Raw genomic sequence first — 23,475 nt, 5'->3', positions numbered from 1 at the left:
ACTTTTAACATTTACCTTTCATTAAAGATCGGACTTGTGTTTTAATCAGTCTGATTCCCCCTAGGATTCGGATGTGTTTGGGTAAAATTAATCACAAAAATCTCTTACCTGGGTGCAAAGGAGGCGAGCGACCCTTTGACTGACGTTCCTGTTGGAAGAAAGTATAAAGATTGTGTCTAGTTGGTTTTAGAATTGTATCTTAGTTCACACCAAAACCTTTTCAATCTGCTTAAGCAACAAGGCTTGGCCAGGGAATTCTGCAGTTATCAATCTTAAGGATAGATTTGCAGTTTGGGAACCTCATTGGGTTTAATGTGCTAGGAGCGGGTTTGATCAGATAAGGGCCAGGTATGTGGTCTGTCCCATTTGCTACACTGCTGCCCACCTGTGCCTGAATGAAAGAATGAATGAATGAATGAATGAATGAGGAAGGAATTGAAAACCCAGAAACTGAAGGAGTCCTGTGATGATGTTTTCATTATCAAGGAGGAAACTGAGGCTCAAAGATTTCAATGAGGGCTGGGAAGGTGGCTCAGTGGTAGAGCACTTGCCTTGCATGCCTGAGGCCCTGGGTTCGATTCCTCAGCACCACATAAGCAAAAAAGAAAAAAAGCCGGAAGTGGCACTGTGGCTCAAGTGGTAGAGCTCCAGCCTTGAGCTGAAGAGCTGAGGGACAGCGCCCAGGCCCAGAGTTCAGGCCCCATGACCAGACCCCCCCCCCAAAAAAAAAAGATTTCAATGAGTTGTCTGGTCATCAGGCTTCTAAGTGAGCAGGCCTTGTATCTAGCCTGAGTAGTGTTAATTACACTACAGTAATGTTTATAGTGTTTATAGAGCTGCATGTATGCCAAAAATATAAGTACTGGCAGAGAAAGTTACAAATGAGTGACACAATAGAGTTCCACTTAGTTAAGTGTTAATTAGGAAGAATGGAGAGAGCATCACCATTAGGCTGGCATCAAAGTGATTCATGTCGCAGATAAAAAGCCACTGATGGGTGATAAACTTAGTATGTGAAAAAATGAGGAGAAACAAGATTTGTTCAAGCTCAGTGTATCTTCTCTAACACACTTAACCAGCTACAAAGGAAGAGTCAGTAATTTAAGAGTAGGGAGAGCTGGGTAACACTAAGTTAATGAATCAAAATATCACTAGGAGCAAGATAAATAAATATTGTGATGTGCATATTGTACTGAGAGGAGTATAATGTGATTTTAATAATATTCCTTCCCCCAAAATAAGGTCTAACCTTATTTTAATCATGAAAATACACTAATCATACTAAATCTGAGGATATTAGATAAAAACCATTCTTTTTTTTTTCTTTGGTCCGTGATGGGGCTTGAACTCAGGGCCTCAGAGCTATCATTGAGCAAGTTTGCTCAAGGTGAGCACTCAACTACTATGAGCCACAACACCACTTCCAGTTTCCTGGTGGTTAATTGGAGATCACAAGAGTTTCCTTCCCTGGGCTGGCGTTTGAACTGTGATCCTCAGATCTCAAGCCTCCTGAGTAGCTAGGCTTACAGGCATGAGCTACCAATGCCTGGCAATCATTCTCTTGCAAAGGACATAAAAGGTAAGAAAAACCGTCTTCCAGATTGGAATGAATAAGGGGCAATAGTAAATGCACTGTAGACCACTAGAAACACAGACTCTAAGAAAAAGGAGTAATTCAGAGAGGATTTCTGAAATCTCAAAGAAGAAGTTGGCTAGGAACGTATACATACTAAGGGTATAGACCTGGAGAAGAGAGAAGTGGATGAATTCATTCTTCTTTGAAGGAAGGTGAGTGAACTTTGCTTATTCTAAGTAGATGAACAGAAACCATTCCACACAAAGGGAGTGGCTGGGGACAGGTCACAGGGGTCAGGGCACATTGAAAGGCCAATGAGGAGGAGTTCAAAAGTCAAGAAGTGGAGTGGGAACCAGTGTTCTAGATGGAAATGTGACTAAAAGCTTAAAATTGAGAAATCAGTACTATGCCCAGGCATCTGTGGCTCATGCCTGTAATCCTTGCTACTCAGGAGGCTGAGATCTGAGGAACTCAGATCAAAGCTAGCCCAGGCAGGAAAGTCCATGAGACTCTTATTTCCAATAAACCACTCAGAAAATGGGAAGTGGTGCTGTGGTTCAAGTGGTAGAGCACTCACCTTGAGCTGAGGAGCTCAGGGACAGCGCCCAGGCCTTGAGTTCAAGCCCCATGACTGACCAAAAAATTTTTTAAAAAAAGAAAAAGAAATCAGTTCTATGTCCAAAGTAATATAATGCCTTATGAAAGAACTTGACTCAAAAGTAACATGATTTGACTGATTTTGGATGTTAATTGTAGTCCAACACCAGCCTAGTAAGCCCAGGCCCTTAGCTTATAACCCCAGTATTGAAAAAAAAAATCTAAATGTCTATCAATAGCATCATGTACATATTTAAATGGCAATTATAAATCCTGTATTTACAATTACTTTTGGAATGAAAGTCAAAAGAGATGTGTGATTTTTTTTTTTTTTTTTTGGTTAGTCATGGGGCTTGAACTCTGGGCCTGGGCGCTGTCCCTCAGCTCTTCAGCACAGTGCCACTTCCAGTTTTCTGAATGGTTTATTACTGCCTGGGCTGGCTTTGAATCGTGATCCTCAGATCTCAGCCTCCTGAGTAGCTAGGATTACAGGTGTGAGCCACTAGCACCCAGCTGTAATATTTTTTGATAATAGATGAAATACTGTTTTTGCAATATCTTAAGGAAATATTGGAAAGTATTAGGCTATTAGTGCTGAGAGGTTAGTAGATATACTGTGTATTTGCGAAATTTTATTTTTTTGTTGGTCATGGGACCTGAACTCTGGGCCTGGGCGCTGTCCCTCAGCTCTTCAGCTCAAGGCTAGCGCTCTACCACTTGAGCCATAGTGCCACTTCTGGCTTTTTCTGCTTATGTGGTACTGAGGAATTGAACCCGGGCCTCATGCATGCGAGGCAAGCACTCTACCACTGAGCCATCTTCCCAGCCCTTGTGAAATTTTCTATACATAACTGTACAGTTCATTTGAAATGTATGTGAATAGAGCAAATCTGAGGGCCCAAATTCTCTTAATGCTATTATCTCAGTATAATCCAATAGAATCTATACATATGAGGAAGCCATTTGTTTCTTCCATTTTTATAATAAAAATTATATAAGTTCCAAAAAATAAAAAAATAAAAAGACAAAATGAGGATCAGGTATGGCGGTTTACACCTCACGAGGATGGTGGGGACCCGAGGATTATGGTTTAAGGCCAACCTAGACCAAAAGTTAGCAAGACTTTAGCTCAAAGAATACGGTGAGCATAGAAGTTCACATTTACAATCCTATGTCAAAGGTAGATGTGGGAGGATTGGAGGTGGGATTAGGCTATCTTTGGGGGAAAAGCATGAGACTGAAAAATCTGAAAAATAAATTAATGCAGAAATAAAAGCTGGGGACTGGGCTCAAGGTGTAGAGTTCTTGTGTACCCAGTATGAAGCCCTGACTTCAAACCTCTGACCTACAAATAAAAGAAGAAGAAAAATACTCATTAAAAAAAAAAACCAGAGATAGCTAATTAGAAAAATAAATAAGAAACCGAGAAACATTTCAAAGTTGGTACACTAAAGAGAATTTTCCATTGGGAGCTCTTGCCCATTCATCAGATACACCTTTCCTTGTTAGTAGTTCACAATGTAATTAACTGTTGACCTGGGGGCGTGGAACAGGGTCCCTGAGTCCTAAAGACAGCTTGGAGAAAGCCTTCAGAGGCATTGAGTGCCATGTACCCTGCGTCTTCCTTCCTCGGCTCCAATGCTCTTTCTGGCCCGCTCATTTCTAACTCGTAGCAATATCTCAGCCTGGTGAGCCTCACGTGCAGTTTTGGCAAGTCGCACAGAGAAGGAGCCAGATATCGTGTTCCCTACAGACATATAAACTCATCAGCTGTGGGCTGGTAATGTAATTTACAATACACTTGGCCAGCCCTATAAAACAACTTTCTGTTTGCAGGGAAATGGAGCCCTGACAGGAAGAAATGTTTATGGCTTAATTGGAGCCCAGTTCTGCATGGCATCTGCAGTAGCAGCAGCCTGAGCACGATGCATCCGAGTCACCCGCCAGACAGTTACAACTCTGTTGCCCTTGCTTTTGGCAAGCTAAGTCCCACATCGGGCTTTGCTCATTATCCACCTCAAGATGTTAGTACCTTAGGCAGTGATAACCATAGCCCAAGCCAACACTGGGCCTCCATCTATCCTTAGCACATAGGTGTCAAGACATAATTATTGGATACTCTGAGATCATAAATTCACTTCAGGATGGAACTATCTGATGCCTTACTCTTTGAAATCAAAGTTTCTGCTAAACAATCTTAATAGAGGTTTGAGATTAGGCATATTTGAGACCAGCTATTCTTCTATGTATGTGCAGTAAATTGTTATCTTTTTGTTGACTCTTTGGTTTTGTTCTTTATTCTCCTCCCTGGTATACTACAATAACAATTTTTCATTGTTATTATTGAGCTGGAAAGGCTGCTTTGATTTATTCATTACCCGAGGTGTTGATAGCTAAAATCAAAGCTACACAAGGCTAGAAATTTGTTTTAGCCATTTCCAGATCTCCAGGGTCTAGCACAGAGCCTGAAAACACATTGTGTGTATTCCAAAACTGGGTATTGGATAAATAGCACTTAAATATTGATAGAGTAAATGTAATGATTAGAAATGGAAACTGCAGATGAAGTAGTTTCACAGGAAAAGCATGATCTATTAAGTATTGTCCAGGGGATTAGCGCATCTGCTGTGAGACCTTATATACAATCCAATATTCGTTCTAGTATTCTAACAGTTACAAAACTATGAGAATTTCAATACAAGGGACAGTTAATTAACCTAGTATCTGTAGAATCTACTGTGTTTCAATGCAGAGCAGTGAGATTTCCCCCTAGTAATTCTTTCTGACTCAGCTACATCCACTAAATGATAGGCATTGTATTTTATGTGCTGTGTGAGTTGCCTGTAATGTCTGGCATTGTCCCAATTCTTTCATATTCTGAGTCCAGTTGATTCTATTTTAAGAGGTGCTAGAGCCAAGGGCTAGTGGCTCACATCTATAATTCTAGCTTCTCAGAGGCTGAGATCTGCGGATTGATTCATAAACCAATTCAGAGAGACAGACAAATACAACAGGCTTTTATCTTCAATTAACCAGAAAAAAAAAAAAACAAAAAAAAAAAACGCAGACTTGGAGGCATGGCTTGAGTAATGGAGTACCAGCTTTGAGTAAGAAAGCAAAGGAAGAGGTAAGGTCCTGATCTCAAGATCCAGGAATAGCACAAAAAATAAATAAGGAAAAAGAAGTATTAGAAAGAGTCTATGTATAGTGTGTGTGCATGTGTGTGTATACACTGTGGGTTGGGCAATCTTTAATTACTGTATCATTCATAGATCTATTGAGTCCTCTGTTTCAGAACATGAGTGGTTCTTTACAATATGATTTTGGAAGCAGGGTTCTTGACGTAGTCTTGAGCCTGATTATGAAAGTTAACAGTTCAACGAGAGTGAGAGGAGCATCCACTAAAATAAAGAAGTCAAAGCCAGGTGCTGCTGGCTCATGTCTGTAATCCTAGCTACTCATAACGCCTAGATCTGAGAATCATGGTTCAAAGCTAGCCTTGGCAGACAAATCTGCAATACTCATATCTCTAAGTAAGCTGCAAAAAGCTAGAAGTGGACGTCTGACACAAGTAGTAGAAGGCTTTCCATGAACAGAAAAAGCTGAACATGAACACAAGCATTCTTCCATTGATAAGGAGTTTTATGGACTTCTCTGCCTAAGCTGATCTGGAACTGTGCTCTTTCTGATCTCAGCCCTTCATGTAGCTAGGATTACAAGGGTGTGCTTTCACACCTATTTATTGGTTGAGAATACCTAGGCTGGTCTTGAACCATGATCCTTAGCTTCCAAGTAGCTAAAATTATGTCTGAGCTGTTGGCATTTAGCTTAAACATATTTCCTTATAGGATTATTAATATTGTCCAAAATTATGAAAAAAAGGGATTAGGGAAGTGAGACTTCCCTGTGTGACATACCTGTGAGAATCAGATCAAGATGGAACTTGGGCTCTTGGGCCTCTGACCAATGCTAGCAAACTCTGACTTGGAAATGTCATTTCCATATGGAATCAGTGGGGCATCTTGAGGCCTCAAAAAGTTAAAATATACATGCACATACGCTCAAGTTGTATTGAAAATTCACTGCAGTCAGGACATATGTGAGTGGTTGCCTGAGCAGAATTCCCACATTATGTCCCATGATGGAGCATAGCAGTTTCCCTATGTAAGTCTGTCAGTACACATTGCTAAGTACTTATTAAAGGCAGAAACCATGTCATTTGTGCCCCACCCACCCAATTTTTGCACAATGTCCAGCACAATTTAGATATTAGTCATATTAAACACCAAGCAGAACTGTAAATAATTGATAGATTTGTCAACAAAGCTTCTTGATTTTTTTTTTTAGGTCAAAAGACTATTCTCTTTAAAAATAGACATGTACAAATCAGTCTCTCAATCTTATATTTCTTTGGTTTCTCTTTTGAATTCATTTTTGTGCTGGTACTAGGATTTTGAACTCAGGGCCTGGCCCTCTCATTTGGCTTTTTCACTCAAGACTGGTGCTTTACCACTTGGGTCTTTCCTCTACTTCTGGGTTTTTTGTCGATTGGAGATAAGGATCCCTAGGACTCTCCTGCCTGAGATATCTCTGCAGTATGATACTCAGGTCTCAGTCTCCTGAGTAGTTAGGATTACAGGCATCATCTACTAGCTCTCAGCATATACCTGCTTTTCTCAAAGTGAGACATAGCTATAAAAATTCTGTCATGTTCTTAGCATGGGCTAGCTTATTTTTTAGAATAAGAAGCAATATGATTGCAGTTTCGGACAATATCATGTTCAGAATGTGAATAGTCCACAAGAGGGAGGGAGGACATAGCCCCATGTTTTTTTTTTTGTTGTTGTTTTGTTTTAATATTTGTTAGTGTTTGTTAGTGCTGGATCTGCTCAAAGCTGCAGATTAATGTTTTGTCCTGCTGTTGCAAAAAACAGACTTAGAATCTGGCAGGCATTTCTGCATTGATTTTCACACTGTTTATGATCAGCCCAGTTTGGGTGGACAGGAACCAGTCTGTGTATTTTGCAGTGTTTGTCGGGGTGGGGGGGTGGGGGTGGGGAGGGAAGTGTGTCTGTTAGGCCAGTGGCTTTGAACGTACATTGGAAAGTATGAGGGAAGTGAGTGTTTAGTTGTATCCTGCTTATGAGGTTGGCCATGGGAAATACTTTCCCTTCATACAAGATGGCTTAATATGGGGGGTGGATTATGTATGGTGCTAAGAAAAGAAATCCACAGGTTGGGCTAAGAGTAAAATAAGAGCAAAGTTTACTTCCTGAGATCATAGTACTAATTTCTTTTGCTGTACAGTGTTAATGCCAGTGGGCTTCCTGTATTTTTCTTTTAGCAATATTGCTTCAACTGTGTAGTCTCTCTGTCCTGTTGCTGCCTGTCAATCTGTTTCTCTATGTTACCCACTTCCTATAATCTGTTTTCCCTATAGTCTTTGCTGCTTTTTTTTATTAGCATTTCATTCACCTAAAACAACATTTAGCTGATTAAAGAAACAAGAATTGTAAGATTTTAAAAAAAAAAACATTCTTAAACATGAAGAGATTTAGATCATGAACACTCGGTTGCCATAAAATCCAAATATTCATGGGATAAAATATGATGGCTTAGAAAAAAATAAAGAACTGTGGGATAGGTCTGGTGGCACAGAATGCAGTTCCTGTTATGTGGAGGTACAGGTATGGAGATCATGCTCCGAGGGCCAACGAGGCAAAAAATGAGACTCTATCTAAAAATTAAACTAAAGCAAAATGATCTGAGGATGTGGCTCAAGTGGTAAAGTGCTTGCCTAGCAAATGTGAGGCTTTGAGTTCAAATACTATATTTTTTCTCCTTTTTGGATTGTTTTTATACAGGTGTTTTACAGAGAAAATTACTGTTTCATAAGTCAGGTATATTTCCCTTTTTTTTTTTTTTTAACTCTGGGCCTGGGCATTGTAACTCAGCTCTTCAGCTCAGGGCTAGTGCTCAAGGCTAGAGCCATAGCACCACTTCCGCTTTTTCTGTTTATGTGGTGCTGAGGAATCAAACCCAGGGCCTCATTCATGAGAGGCAAGCACTCTACCACTGAGCCACCTTCCCAACCTACATTTCTTTTTAACTTGGCCACTCCTTCTCTTACACTCTTGCAGTGTTTCCCTCCCATCCTCACCCATAAGCTGTATGGTTCATTTTCAACATAGTGTCTAGTGAGTACCACTGCTGCATCTGTATATGCTTTTGTCACTCCATTTCTGTGTATATTTTATTTTTTTAAATAAAAATGAAGCAAGGAATACAAAACTGACTTAAAAACACTGACAACAGGGCTGGGAAGGTGACTCAATACTAGAGTGCTTGCCTTGCATGCATCAGGCCCTGGGTTCAATCCTCAATAACACATAAGAAGAAAAAGCTGGAAGTAGAACTGTGGCTCAAGCAATGGAGCACTAGCCTTGAGCTGAAGAGCTGAGGGACAGTATCCAGGCCCCACAACTGACAAAAAAAAAAAGTGAGAACAGCAACAGCGCTAAAATGTAAAATGCATGAGACTCGTATACATTAAGAATATAGAACTATGTATAACAGAGATCCCCAAAATACCCCCAATCTGAATAATTGCTTAGAATGATTCATAGGATTTAGAAACTGTTATATTTATAGTTGAGCTTATTATATCAAAAGTTAAAGAAAAATTATGTTACATGAAGTAAGCCAGACCTAAAGAAACATAGGTTGCATGTTTTCCCTCATTTGTACTAATTAGAATGTGCCTACAAATCTACTAGTAAACCCAATGGATAGTAAAAGACAAAAACTTACACTTGGATATGATAAATTAAACAGGACTCTAAATATTCAGTGAGACTAAAGGAGGATATTCTTAGGAGAGGATCACAAGAGCTCAATAGCTATGTGTGTATGATCATATAAAGTGATGCTTATCAAAATGAACTCCAAGAAATGGAAACAAGAGGTTTTTTTATTTTACTTTTGGTGTTTTGTTTCCCCCTTTTGTCACTGATTTGATTTCTGTACCTTTTGTCTTGTAAGTTTTTCTGATTGGGGGAGGGCAAAGGGGAGCACAGAAATGGTAGGACAAAGGGTGAACAAATGCAGCCAGTGATACTCAGTAGACACTGTTGAAAATGAACTATACAGCTTATGGGGGAAGCGAATAGGGAGGGAAAAACTGGGAGGAAACGAGGGAAGAGGGGACATGTACTCAATACCTGATTTATGTCACTGTAATCCCTCTATGCATCATCTTTACAATATTTTGTTGTTGTTGTTGGTCGTGGGCCTTGAACTCTGGACCTGGGCACTGTCCCTAAGATCTTCACCTCAAGGTGAGTGCTCTACCACTTGAGCCACAGCACCACTTCCGGTTTCCTGGTGGTTTATTGGAGATAAGAGTCTCACTGACTTTCCTGCCTGGGCTGGCTTTGAACTGTGATCCTCAGATCTCAGCCTTCAGAGTAGTTAGGATTACAGACATGAATCACCGGTGCCCGGCAATAATTTTTTTTTAAGTTAAAGTAAAAGAAGAAACAGTCATATATGTCCTATAGTCCTCTCGTAGTGGAGTTATAGAAGTCTCATTTTCCCAGCAATGTCTCATTATGAAAACACAGGTGAATCATTACCAACCAGGAAAGCAACTTGGGGATCCAGCATTTTTAGTCACACAAACACAGTACTTGCCTGACTGTCCTTAGTCACTGCTATTCCAGACCCCAGAGAGAAGTTTTGACATAAATTACAGTATCACTTACCAAAAGTCTACATCAACTGATGTCATGCAACTCAAGGTCCCCTCCAGGCAAACACACATTACTCACAACAGTGTATGATCTCAATTCCCAGGTGACAACACAGGGACAGTCGTCAAACTCAAATGCTTCTTGGGAAGAGGAAGAGTGCAAACGACTCCCTTTCCTCCCGGTGGCAAGCATAAAAAATGACAAACAACATTCACACACAAGAGAAAATAGGAGAGAATCATATTCTCATTTTTTATTGCTTCTACTTATAAGTAAAGTTTAAATACTGCATCTCACATTTTAATAATATCTTTTGTCAATTTCACTGAGTTCTCTGGAGAAATGATACCTGATTGTAAGGAGATTATTTAATTTTTTAACTAGATTAAAAATTTTTTTAACTAAAATGGCATATAGGTCATTTTTCATCTTGTAAAGAGCTATTTATTTATCCTTCTATCTGCTTAGAAAAATACCTGAAAATAAAGCTCCTCTAAGGTCAGTATGGTTAGGTCTTGGTAGTGGGATTGGCAAAGTTTAATTTTTCTTTATATAGGTCTACATTTCTTAAAACAGTGAATATGTACTGTTTCTTGTGTATGTGTGTGTGTGTGAGTGGGTGTGTGGGTGTGTGCATGTGCATGTGTGTATATGTGTATGTTTTGGTCATAGGGCTAGAACTCAGGGCTGGGCAGTGCCACCGCCATTTTTGCTCAAGGCCAGGGTTCTACTACTTCAGCCACAGCTCCACTCCTGGCTTTTTAGTGGTTAGAGATAAGGGTCCCATGGAGTTTTTGGCCTGGGCTAGCTTTGAATTATGATCTCCTCAGATCTTAGTTTCCTGAGTAGCTAGAATTTCAGTCATGAGCCACTGATGCCTGGCTTTTATGGGGGGGAGGAGGGAAAAGGTGTGTGTACTGTTTAAAAAAAATAAAGTCTTAATATTTGTTTTTCTTTTTAAAAAAATAAATAAGAGGACAAAAGACTGAGGAAATCAAGCTTCTTGGAGACAAGTCTAATGTACATTAGAAATAGGTGGTCCTCTTTTGCTGGGAATTTAAGTATAATGTAGATAAAAGAAATACACAAAGCAGATTCATTTTCTCCCCTTGAAGTGTTTGTTTCACATGAGAATTCCAGAGAATTTCTTCCACATCAATTTCTATCACATGGATCAATATTCAAATGCCAATCTCTTCCTTTATCTTGGGGACCCTCTGACAGTAGAAAGATAGGGTCACAAGATGGGAAGGTTGGAAGAAGTCATGATTCATGGAGGTGGAAAACCACAAGTGAGAGGAAAACAATCATAAAAGAAGAAGAAGAAAGAATCAGTACTAAATGGTTGTTAAATTTCACCATGATAACCATTAAGAAGCCCATTTATCAATAGGGCTGAGGTTCTACGCTGAGAAGACCCGAGTCTAGCCTCTTCCCCTCTGTGGTTCCTCCCACAATGAGACCATTATTCAGAGAAAAATGGAACATTGCTTCTTCACCCATCTGGTGAGCAGAAGTCCTATCCGGAGTTGCTGCAGCCTCATCAATGAAGAACTCCACACTGATTGTCTAAAACACAGCTTAAACAAGTTCATGGCTAAGTGCTCTTTTTCTGAAGGAGGAGGGTTTAAGGGGAATGAGATCTTGGTTTCGAGCAATTCAAAGGCAGAAGGCAATTGAAGAGAGGCAGAGCCTGTTCTGGATTTCTTGAAGATGAGTGCACCAGCGGGTGTCAGGCCATGTGGAGCTTTGACCCACTCACAGCAGTGTATAAAGTAATAATTTTACCCTAGGCCATTCCTCTTTGGGTTTACAAGTGCTGAAACCAGAAGGATTTTGCATGTTGTTGATGCGAGTCAGCAGCCACCATCTGTCAGCACAGCATGATGCACACATTGATGGTGCTTCATGTATGCCAGTAAACAATTACCTCAGCAAATATATCAAAGCATGTCAGAAATACCAGGCCTGTGAGCTAATGGAAGACACCAGACCTAGGTTATATGCAATTTCTCCATCCGACTATCTAGTGTCTGCCTCAGGGGTGGATAAGTGATAATTCTCTGAAGCTGTCCTTGAGACTTCAGTTTGATCCTTCATTTACGTTGCCCTCCATCTACATCCAGTAAACTTGAGACTCATCTGCAGACCTGGACTCAGCTCTGTCTGAAACCAGCTCTGCCCCCTGAACCAGCATGGCACCTCCGATGGACTCTGCATGTTGACACCACTGGCTTCAACAACTTTGTAACTCAGTTCCTGACTAGTCTCTGACACTTCAGTGATTCATTTTGCATTTGTATGCACTTTTTACTCTTGCTCGTAGGCCAGGCCTGCTAGAACCTTGAATCAGTTTAACTCTTCCTAGCCGTCTTGTAACCTCAATATTGTAAAGCGTACCATGTGAGCTGAGAGTTAATATTAGTAATTAAAACTAGAATAAAGGACCTGTGTTGTTAATGGCCTAGGCTTATCAAATGACTTCAGTCTTACTTGGGGAACACACACAAACAAAATTTACTTAACATGTGAATTTGCTGTCATTCAATAAATTGTGATGTTGTGGAAAGTTATAAATCATCCATTTACATTCCTGACCTACCTTGCTTATGACAGGAATCCTGAGATGCTAGAAGCAAAAAGTACAATGGCAGGCAAAGAATCAGTACAAAGAATCAAGTGCAGAGAACAAGGGAAGACAAAGCCAAGAGGGGCTTTCTTAGGTTCACACTTGTCCAGCTGGTTCTGGAAAGCTGTGCACACTTTCAGAGACAATTGATGTAGGACATGGGACATTACTGAGCATTTATGCACACTCAGTGGTAATTAGAGTAGGACATGGGTCAGATTCAAAGTCATTCTCAAGCCACACACAGATCCATCAGGCAGGGGAATAATTGTATTCACTCAAGGGGCTGAAAAATGACTTTTCTGTCTACACTGGCTGAACAAGAAGTTATTCTTACCTAGGTGGAGACCAGGCATACAAATAAAACCACAGTTGTCCTTGGCAGTCTAAAGACTGAGCTTATTTTCAAAGCTTTACCCACTCAGGAGCTACAGGGGAATAATTTCAAAGCTACTACTCTGTGGCTAAAGAGGTGACTAAATCATACACGGCTTGAAAGCAGTCTCCTCACTGCATGTAGTAAACAGACAAAGGAATTCACTAAGGAGCCCTGAGAAAATGATTTGGCTAGTGAGGGGCTTGCAATATCTAGGAAGGGAAAAATAGCCAAACATTGGGAAACATCCAGACAGAGACATTAGAACCTTCCCACTTCTGGGAAAATACAAGTTACTAAATTAAAAAGGGAAACACAAAGCCATTGGCTTATGCCTGCAATCCTAGCTACCTAGTAGTCTAAGATCTTAGGGTCATTGTTCAAAGCCAACCCAAGCATGGGACCTAGTCCATGAGACTCTTATCTCCAATTAACCAGCTGAAAGTAGAGTTGGGGCCCAATCGGTAGAGCACCAGCCTTGAGCAAGAAGGAATGAGAACACAAGGCATTGACTCAAGTTCAAGCTCTATTACTGGCACCAACCAACTAATCAAACAAAAACATGAACAAGAAATAGACCTGTGGTTGATAAGATCAACATTTAAACTTGTTGCACTGTGTTATCTAAAGTATCTAATTTTCAACAACAGCTTTACAAACTATATACAGAGATAAATGAGGTCAATAGAAATCACTTTTAGAGGCCTCTATGTTGAACTTAACTGACAAAAACTATAATGTAGCTATTACATATACATGTGTGCAGAAAACTATATTTAAAGAGTTAAATGAGGGCTGGTGTAGTGGATCATGCCTGTAACCCCAGCTAAGTGGGAATCAGAAATTAGAAGATTTCACTATGAAGCTAACCTGGGTAAAAAGGTTACCAATTTGTCTTTTTCTGCCTTTGTTCTCTGCACTTGATTCCTTGTGCAGATTCTTTGCTGGCCATTTTGCTTTTTGTAAAATGATAGGATCCCTATCATGAGCAAGCTAGGTCAGGAACATAAATGGACAATTTGTGTCTTTCCACACATCACAATTAACTGAATAACAGCAAATTCACATGCTAAGTAAAATTTGTTTATGTGAATTCCCCAATTGACAGCCAGTATTAAAAATAAAAAGCCAGTGTAGTGATGCATGCCTTTCATTGTTTATAGTCTTGTTGATTCTTTGTATCATCTAGAGTTTAGTGGACTTTCTGTGCTGTGTACTTGAAAGAGGACAGAACACGAGAATGAAATGAAGGAGAGAGATGAAGAGCTTAATGAAGGCTGCCTGTAACCTTCATTTAGCTCTGTGGACATTGCATACTTATTTCTGAAGCTTTGTTAACTGTTCTGCATCTGGAGTCATCACACCCAGTTCAGGAGAACATCTCAAGAACTGAGTGTGTTGTAGTATATACACCTGTGATTCCAGCTTCTTAAGAGGTAAGAAAAGGAGGGTCTCAGTTTGAGGTCATCTTGGACAAAAAAGAAAAAAAATGAAACATCTCAAAAAGCATATAGGGCATGGTGGTACATGTCTGTAATCCCAGCTAGGTAGGAGATTGAGTGCATCCCCAGACAAAAGCCTGCGACTTTATCTGAAAAAATAAAAAATTGGCTGGGGATATGGCCCAAGTGGCAGAATGTTTGTCTAGCATGTATTAGGCCTGAGGTCAAATCTTTGTACCACTATAAAAAAATACTCATTAAATAATAACAATTCATAAAAACATAACAATACATAATAATAACTCATCAAATAGCAAATATTAATAAAAAGTAAAATTTTATATAGCATCTGTGTATCTCCAAAAGGAAACTTTAGAATTAGTGAAGTTTATCTATGAGAAATTTACTAGAAGGATTTAGCAATGGATTTGAATTGTCCGAAGAAAGAATTAATTTGAAGATAAACGAGGGGAGATTATAAAATCTGTATAGAAGCAAAATTAATCAAGATAAAAAGAACTTCAGAGAAATATGAGGCATAATTAAATGTACCAACATATGTATAATAGGAAAAGGAGAGGGAGGGAGAGAGAGGGAGAGAGAGACAGCAATGCTCAAATAATGCCTACAGACTTCACACATTTGATAAAAATGATAAGCTAATCTACACACTGAAAAATTTAAATGAATTCTTAAGAAGGAGAATTTTATCTTTGACTTTTGTACATTATAATAAAGATGCTGCAAATGGTTAAAGAAAACAAAGATAAAGAGAACTTTTTTTTAAGCTTCAAAGGAAAAGAAATCACACACACATACAAGGGCATCACAGTTAACATTTCTTCAGGAAAAATGGAGGTTAAAGGCTATGGGATGACACAGAGAGTGTTGAAATGAAAACAACTGTCAGCCTGGAAGAATATACCCAGAGAAGCTGTCTTTCAAAATGAAGGTCAATTAGACACCCTCAGATAAACAAAAGCAAAGAATGCATGCTAACACACTTACCTTACCAGAACTACTTGAAGATTTCCTTTATTATCACAGAGACAGCAGATGTTAATTCTGAATTTATGTGGGGGGGGGAAGAAAAAATAAAGTGCTCCAGTAAAGGTAATTATGTAGGTAACCATAAAATACAGTATAATTACACATGTCATTTTCTTTCTTTTCTTAACTGATTTGAAAAGAAAATGCATAAAACAATATCTATAAAATTGTGTTATTGTGCCTATACTGTATAGAATTGTCATATATTTGACAATTAAAATCCAAGTGAATGGAGTTTCATTGGGAAAAGAAAATGATACTAGGTGGGAATTTGAATCCGCAGTAAGAATCAGAGATGGTAAATAATAAACTTAATTTAAAGAACTCCATAAACATGCCTGAGTTCCCTTTTTTACCTCAGCTCTGAAAAAGATGTCAGATTTTACAGTGCAGTAACTATAAACAGTGTATGTTGTGATTGTAATTTATACATCTGTTATGCAGCATACATTTATAACATGATATGACCATCATAGCACAGAAAAAGGAAGAGGGAGGGCTGGGAAGGTAGCTCAGTGGTAGAGCACTTGCCTTACATGCATGAGGCCCTGGGTTTGATTCCTCAGCACCACATAAGCAAAAAGAAAAAAGCCAGAAGTGGCGCTGTGGCTCAAGTGGTAGAGCGCTAGCCTTGAGCTGAAGAGCTGAGGGACAGCGCCCAGGCCCAGAGTTCAGGCCCCACGACCGGACCCAAAAAATAAAAATTTAAAAAAAGAAAAAGAAAAAAGGAAGAGGGTGGGAGAAACTATATAAAAATAGAGTTTTCATATTTGGGGTGGGCATTCAATATAGTTGTAGAATGGGTCTGATCACCAGCACTACCCTATATCATAGTGGAATTAACTTACATAAAGATGAAATTTATTCTAGTACATTAAGATGAATATTATAAGTGCTAGAGCAACCAGTAAGAAAGTAATTTGAAAAGTATAGTCAAATATTGTTAAATAAATTAAAGATGCTAGAGCAAGGTGCCCATGCCTGCAATTTTAGCTACATTGAAAGATAAAGGGATAAAAGGGAGCATCATAACAGAATGACTTAAATGTCATTATATACCTGTCCTCCATATGCATTCTCAGTACTCAATAATCAAACACATGTAGAAAAGATTGGATAAATTTTCTCTATGGATTCATTTCCCCCTAAAGTTAGGATTCTAGTCATAGCAGTTTTCAGGTTTGAAGTCTTTGAAACAAATTAAACTGAATCCATGGAACTGATTTTGTTTCAGCTGATTCCTGTAGTGTTTTCTGCTTTATCACCTTCCTCTTAAAAAAATATTGGGTTAGTGGGGCTGGGAAAGTGGCTCAGTGGTAGATTGCTTGCCTTCATGCATGAGGCCCTGGGTTCAATTCCTCAGCACCACATAAGCAGAAAAAGCCAGAAGGGGCACTGTGGCTCAAGTAGTAGAGCACTAGACTTGAGCTGAAGAGCTGCCCAGGCCTAGAGTTCAGGCCCTATGACCGGAAAAAAAAATGGGTTAGTAATAGATCATACTGACAGCAGTGCACAGGGAGTATATGTTATGATATACCTTTTAGTTCTAACCATTAGCTCTTTTCATACTCTCTGGTTTACTCTCTCATCTGACCAATATTGATATTAAAAAGATGATTTCAAGCCAGGCACTGTGGCTCACATCTGTAATCCTAGCTACTCAGGAGTCTGAGATCTGAGGATTGTGGTTGGAAACCAGCCTGGGCAGAAAAGTCTGTGAGACTCTTATCACCAATTAATCACTGAAAAAATGAGAAGTGGCGCTGTAGCTCAAGTGGCAGAGTGCTAGCCTTGAGCAAAAGGAGCTTAGGGACAGCGCCCAGGCCCAGAGTTTAAGGCCTAGGACTGGCGAAGAAGAAGAAGAAAAAGAAGAAGAAGAAGAAAGAAGAAGAAGAAGAAAGAAGAAGAAGAAGAAGAAGAAGAAGAAGAAGAAGAAGAAGAAGAAGAAGAAGAAGAAGAAGAAGAAGAAGAAGAAGAAGAAGAAGAAGAAGAAGAAGAAGAAAGAAGAAGAAGAAGAAGAAGAAGAAGAAAAAGAAGAAGATACATTCACTTATCCATATGTTCAGGCACTACACGTAGAAGAACAAGAAGAGACATTAATCTGGGAATGTATATTCACAAAGACATAATAATATATGTTGATAATGCATGAGTTTAAATAATGGCCTGTGCATATTATACCCATACATACACACACACACAACTAAGAACAGCACACTCTGTCATGGAGCATATGATATGCTTTGATCCTTAAAAACATGTTATGTTGCAGGTTCAGTTCTTTGACAAGGTTTTTACTCACCCACACCTCACAATGTAACTGATGGTATTTATATCTCTCTCTGTCATTTAACCACTTTTTAAAATACTGCAGTGCAATTACTTGTATATGCTCTGTCTCCTCCCAAAAGGTGGCCTTTATCAGTTTCACGGTAGAACTTGTAAATAGTGACTATTTGACAGCAGCATTTATTTACTAAAGAACCTAATCAGTGTCAGATATTGAGCCCTGTGAGAGTATGGCTTCTGTGTTCTCTGAAGGTATTTGCTGATGGGTGAGTGAACAAACTTACATCTTGAGTATCAATGTGCTGTAAAACAGTCCTTGGACTTGGTATTGGATGGGATGGGCCAAAATTTCTATTGGGTCCTGTGGGGATGTTATCATCTCCCATCTCCCATCGGGCTTTCTTGGTTTTAAGTAGGAGTAAGTCTACTTTATAGAACTGAGATAACGTATAGTGGGTTTCCTCCCCTATACACTCCTCACCCCCATTTTCTTCTGGTCTCTGAGGCTGGGCTCTGTCCCTGAGCTTTTGTGTTAAAGGCTAGTGCTCTAGGCTGGGCTCTGTCCCTGAGCTTTTGTGTTAAAGGCTAGTGCTCTACCACATGAGCCACAGCTCCACTTCTGGGTGGTCTTTCTTTCTTTCTTTCTCTTTCCTTCCTTCCTTCCTTTCTTCCTTTCTTTTGTACTTTAGTGGAGATAAGAGTCTCACAGATTTTCCTGCCTGGGCTGGCTTCAGACCATGATTCTCAGATCTCACCCTCCTAAGATTACAAACATGAGCCACAGTGCCCTGCCCTTTCCGCCTTTGTTGTTTATTTTTTTTTTTAAGAGAAGTCCTAATTGAACCGGTTGATGTTCTATGAGTGAGCTGAGCCTCTCTCCCCAGGCAGGATATGACACACACCAGCTTGCTGCAGTCCCCTGGTCTCTGAAGCTTCTAGCCAGATGTTGGATGATCTACTATGATGTTTGTCAAAATACAGGGATGCTGATATTTGCTTTTTCCTTGCACACTAGTTCTAGCTACAGCATATCAAAGTATCATAACTAATATGTGTGGATGTGTGGTTTTTTGTAAAGTTTTGCAAGATGCCTTCATACAATTATTTACTTTGGTAACCCTCCAGAAAAAAGAGCAGCCGGGGTAGCACCAACACCTTTGAGAAAGTAGCAACGATTCAGATCAATTAAGCACAAGTCACCTGACTAGAAATCTGGTGATGCTCCCCCTCCACCCCCTCACCCCCACTTTCCTTAGCAATGCAGTATTTGTCACAATGACAGCCTTCATCCTAACGCGCTCCTCCATTCTTCTTTGGCAGAGGCATCTATCCTGAGCTATGATGGCAGCATGTACATGAAGATCATTATGCCCATGGTAATGCACACCGAGGCAGAAGACGTGTCCTTCCGCTTCATGTCCCAGCGAGCTTACGGGCTTCTGGTGGCTACGACTTCCAGGGACTCGGCCGACACTCTGCGCCTGGAGCTGGATGGGGGGCGCGTCAAGCTCATGGTTAACTTAGGTATCGTATGAAGGCCCCCATGCCCCATCTTGTTTGGGCTTGTCTTCCCTTTTCCTTTCTGAGTTTTCTTGGTTTGACTGAATTCTTTGTTTGTTTTCCTGAAAGTTAACTGCTCACCTCTTGTTTCATGGACCAAGGATAAAAACCCAGCAACATATAACCTCCTTATTTCTGCATGAGGTTTTGATGTCAATTTCTGGTTTCTGACAGTGGTTGTTGTTTCTGTTTGGTTTGGTTCGGTTTTGGTTTTGGTTTTGGTTGTTTTTCTTAAACGGATTATTTGTTTTCTAAGTTTCCTTTCTTGGTTTTTTGGAATCGTTTAGCTTTGTGTAAAACACGCTACTTTGGTCCATCTTTTGATCAGTCATATTCCCATCAAGTCCAACTCAAAACAGTCAAGCTGAGGATGGGGGGGGGGGGAAGAGTGGGGGGGGGAGTTGAGGCCAAACCTGAGGACGGGATGTCAGAGGAAAGTGTGGTGGCCCTGATGTCACTCACAGTTTGAGATTCCCCCCTACCCCTCTCCAGGAACCATGACAGATGATTTCTACTGTCCCACTGGACAAGCAATTGCTTACATTTAGCATTTCTGGCCTATGAGAGGAGAAGATCCCTCCTGGAAGATCGTCTTAATTTCCTTCCTGACATTCTTGCCCACTTCTCCACAGCCCCTTTTGGGGAAAAAAAATAATTGTGCTTAATACTATTATTCAACAATCGCTTTGTGGAAAACAAATTATTATAACTTTAAACGTGTAGCTTTATTTGGGACAAGCTCTGTTCTTTCCTCTAATGGACTCATTTGAAATTCTGTCTTTATGACCTCCCCTTCTTTTCCGTTCTCAACTCTCTTTCCTGGATCCGAATTGATCTCTAGAGAGTGTGGGCCTTCTGGTATTTTTGTAGACAAACAAGTAAGCAAGCAACACATCTCAGTTTCTGCTCTTCCCATTCCTCAGAAGCCTAGTGCTGAGAGGTTCCATGATACCGCTCAGTCAAACTTTCTAAGCAGATAGATTTATCTGGGTATGTAAAATAGGTTTGAATACAGAACTCCTTTATAAAAGATGGGATGGCTTGTTAGAAGCCTGGAGATGACATGATGGAGAAATGTACCATATTCCAGAGCATGTAATCCCTAGATGACCCCCCCCCCACCCTGTAGGAAGCTGAGCTTGGGAATCTATCACAGACTTATCTGTTGTCAAGCAAACTGGTCCCACATTTCAAATATCTATGCTGTCATTCTAAAATCTCCAGTCGACAGAGGACTGTTTTGAGCAGTGGCTTGTTTCGTTATGTCCTTTACTTTTTCTTCCAGTTTGCAGCTTTCCAACATGATTTCCTTTTGTCCAACCTCATTTGATTTCTCTTGTCAGTGTGTCTCTTGGGTTTCTATCATTTGTGTTATGTGTATGTGTGTATGTGTTTGGTTATTTTAGGTTTTGTTTTTCTCTTTGGCTGGATCTTTTTGTGTGTGTATGTTCTTGAGTTTCCTCCCACCATCAGCCATGGTAAATCAAAAGATGGTATTCAACCCTTCAAAGGCCCAAAGCCTGCGGCCCGCATAGCAAACAGCCTTGAGAACAGAGAGTACTGAGCAGCCGACAGGGATTGGCAGGCCCCTGTCCCCCCACCTTCCCACCCCACATCACCCTCCCCACCCAAGCAAACCAAGTGACCCATTGCACCTCAAACCAACAAGTAGTAGCACATCCCCGACTTCTCCAAAGAAACAGCAAAAGGGATAATAATCCAAACCCAAAGCAGAAAACCAAGGCAGAGAGCAAATATAAACCACTGCTTAGTTCACAGAGAAAAGAGAGCAAAGACAGTCTTTGTATCTCAAAGGAAGAGAGACAGATATGTGGGAAGAAGATTTAGCCCATAGGAGCCTGGGGAGCACATGCTGTGTCTTTCAACAGACAATGTGTTTTTTCCTTATTAGTCGTTGTTTTGACAAAATTAGAAAGTTAACTGCTACAGGTCTCACACACAGGATTCATGTCTCCCATCCTAGAATGACCAGGGCACAGGGATGGATAAAAGGAAATGAGCAATAAAGATATGTCTGTGTCTCTCCCTTCCTCTTAGTCTCTTTATCTCTCTCTGTCACACACACACACACACACACACACACACACACACACACACACACACACACGTGCACATACTCTGAACTTTAATTCATTGTCTTGTATACATGTCCCTTTTCACATTCATACTTTATCCAAAGGTTCTCCCCTCCTCCCTTCCCAAATACACTCGTTTTATAAGGACTTTTGTTCTTTAAGCACAGTTTGAATTCACGTGCTTTTCCTTTTCACATTTGTACTGCTTCTTTTAAATTTGTTTTGTTTTGTTGAGACAGAATCTCACTATGTCATCTAGGCAGGCCTAGAACTCCCTAAGGTCCAGGCTGGCCTTACACTCACAGCCTTTACTTCCAGATTACTGAAACTGCCCGTGTACACCACTATGCCACGTTGATTACTGCATTTCGTTGTCTCACATATATGGAATCAACAGAAATAATTCTCTAATGTGTTTCAAATTAGTCATGCTACACACTCATTATAGAAAAGCATAGTAGATATTAATCTGGCAAAATATATCTAAATGTCAAAGACACTAGGGTTTTCCATGGGCTCTGTTTTCTGAAGACAGCATGAGTGGAAATAGAGGTGAGAGAAATAACCCTATATCATATGTCTCTAAAAGTTGTGCGATTGACTCCTGCACAACCACATTTTGTTCTTTGAGAAGTAAAAGAGCTAGCAACAGCATTTTGTTAAGGATTTAAAAGATCTTATTTTCATCTCCATAAAATTGGGAGAAAATCCAAAAATTGTTCTTCTTATACTCAATTTTATAGATATGAAATAGAGAGCTATCTGCCTTGTCAAAACTTGGATAAAAGCTTTGGGGATGGAATAGAGACTAGAAGTCTTGTGCCTAACTGCTAGATCATCATTGATGACCTGTTACCCTCACAGGGTAACCTACGGAGCAATGACACTGGAGCTTAATGATGTCACACTTCTTTCATAATTGCCATCTTTGAAAGACGCAGAGAGAGTATTTCCTTCTTCCTTAGTGCTCAGTTTGACTTGAGCCACACTATAGAAAAGTTAGAAGATGCAGACAAACCTTTCTGGATTCTCATCAGAGAGCCGGGAGGCCTCCTTTCATGGTGACTTCTGAGCCAGTATAGGCAGTTTGACCAGTTGCCTTAGAGTTCTCCCAGACATTTTCTGCCTAGCTCACTGCTCATGCATTATTGAAAGCATACAACTTTTAGAAATATCCATCACAACCATGCACCACCCAAAGATCACCCCTATGGAGACCCATCATTTCCTTGCATTTATTGAAATAAAGCAAAGAAAACTAAGTAAATCAAAACAAATAGCATACATGTATACATATACAAATGCACAAACATGCTCACCTCTCAAATTTCACGTAAAGACTGAAGTAGTCTTTTTTTCAGGCAAAGAGAGAACTCTGGCCACTATCAAAGATACAGCTAAAGGAAATGGTTTCCTTCATCAACTCCCTGGCACATGTTTTTGTTGTTGTTAAGAATACATATCCTCACAAACACACTGTCTCTTCACAGAACTTGTGAAAAGAGAGGAGACTTTTTTTTCTCCAGCTATTTATTCCTTGGGTAGAAATAGCAACATGAGTCTTCATGTCTCACTTTAAAAACAAATTGTCTGCCATCTTGAAAGTCCTACATTGTAACACTTTTAAAGATGCCCAACACATCTTAGGGAATCCTTTGAATGATCTGGAAAGATGAATCCAACCCACACCAGTCCTTAGACCAGATTCTTATGTGACCATAAATTCCTCAGCTGCCTAGAAACCAAAGAAGAAAATCGTTCCTTATGGGAAGTCCTTGGGTTTGGAACATTAGGCCTACTCTTCCTCTTTTCCTTTCTCCTAAGCATGCACACAGTTCTCCTCCCTCTCCCTACTTTGATACACCATGAAGCATGGTTTCTCCACCTTTGGGAGATGGTAGTTGCAAACAATAGATGAAACTCCACCTGTTCCCCCCTGCCTGCCCCCACCCCAGTCCTCAGGGGCGTGGCCTCCTCTGTGTGGTGGTCGTACCAGTTGCTCCAGGGCTGTTTGCTCCCACTTTTCTGTTGCGGTTGACGACACATGACAAACCTAACCGCATGAAACCAAACCCAGATTTTTCTCAAGAGATGTTCTGGGGAAAAAAC

At 40.1% G+C, this 23,475-nt stretch overlaps 1 protein-coding gene across 28 annotated transcripts in view; it reads left to right on the top strand.

Annotated features, from left to right (window-relative positions):
- The window catches only part of Nrxn3 (neurexin 3), a 1,574,539-nt gene that overhangs the window by 594,167 nt on the left and 956,897 nt on the right, over nt 1-23,475 (top strand). For all 28 annotated transcript variants that reach the window (XR_011373379.1, XR_011373377.1, XM_070028703.1 and 25 more), the window contains one exon: nt 19,031-19,234. Coding sequence is in view for 26 of the 28 variants with exons in the window: in XM_070028703.1 (XP_069884804.1) it covers nt 19,031-19,234 (204 nt within the window). In the remaining 2 variants the exon portion in view is untranslated. The remainder of the gene's footprint in view (nt 1-19,030; nt 19,235-23,475) is intronic.

Source organism: Dipodomys merriami, unplaced genomic scaffold, assembly GCF_024711535.1.
Source record: "Dipodomys merriami isolate MVZ:Mamm:240054 unplaced genomic scaffold, mDipMer1.0.p SCAF_1, whole genome shotgun sequence".
Lineage (NCBI taxonomy): Eukaryota > Metazoa > Chordata > Mammalia > Rodentia > Heteromyidae > Dipodomys > Dipodomys merriami.
The sequence above is the reverse complement of the archived record's forward strand: the minus strand, read 5'-3'. Positions and strand labels throughout refer to the sequence as shown.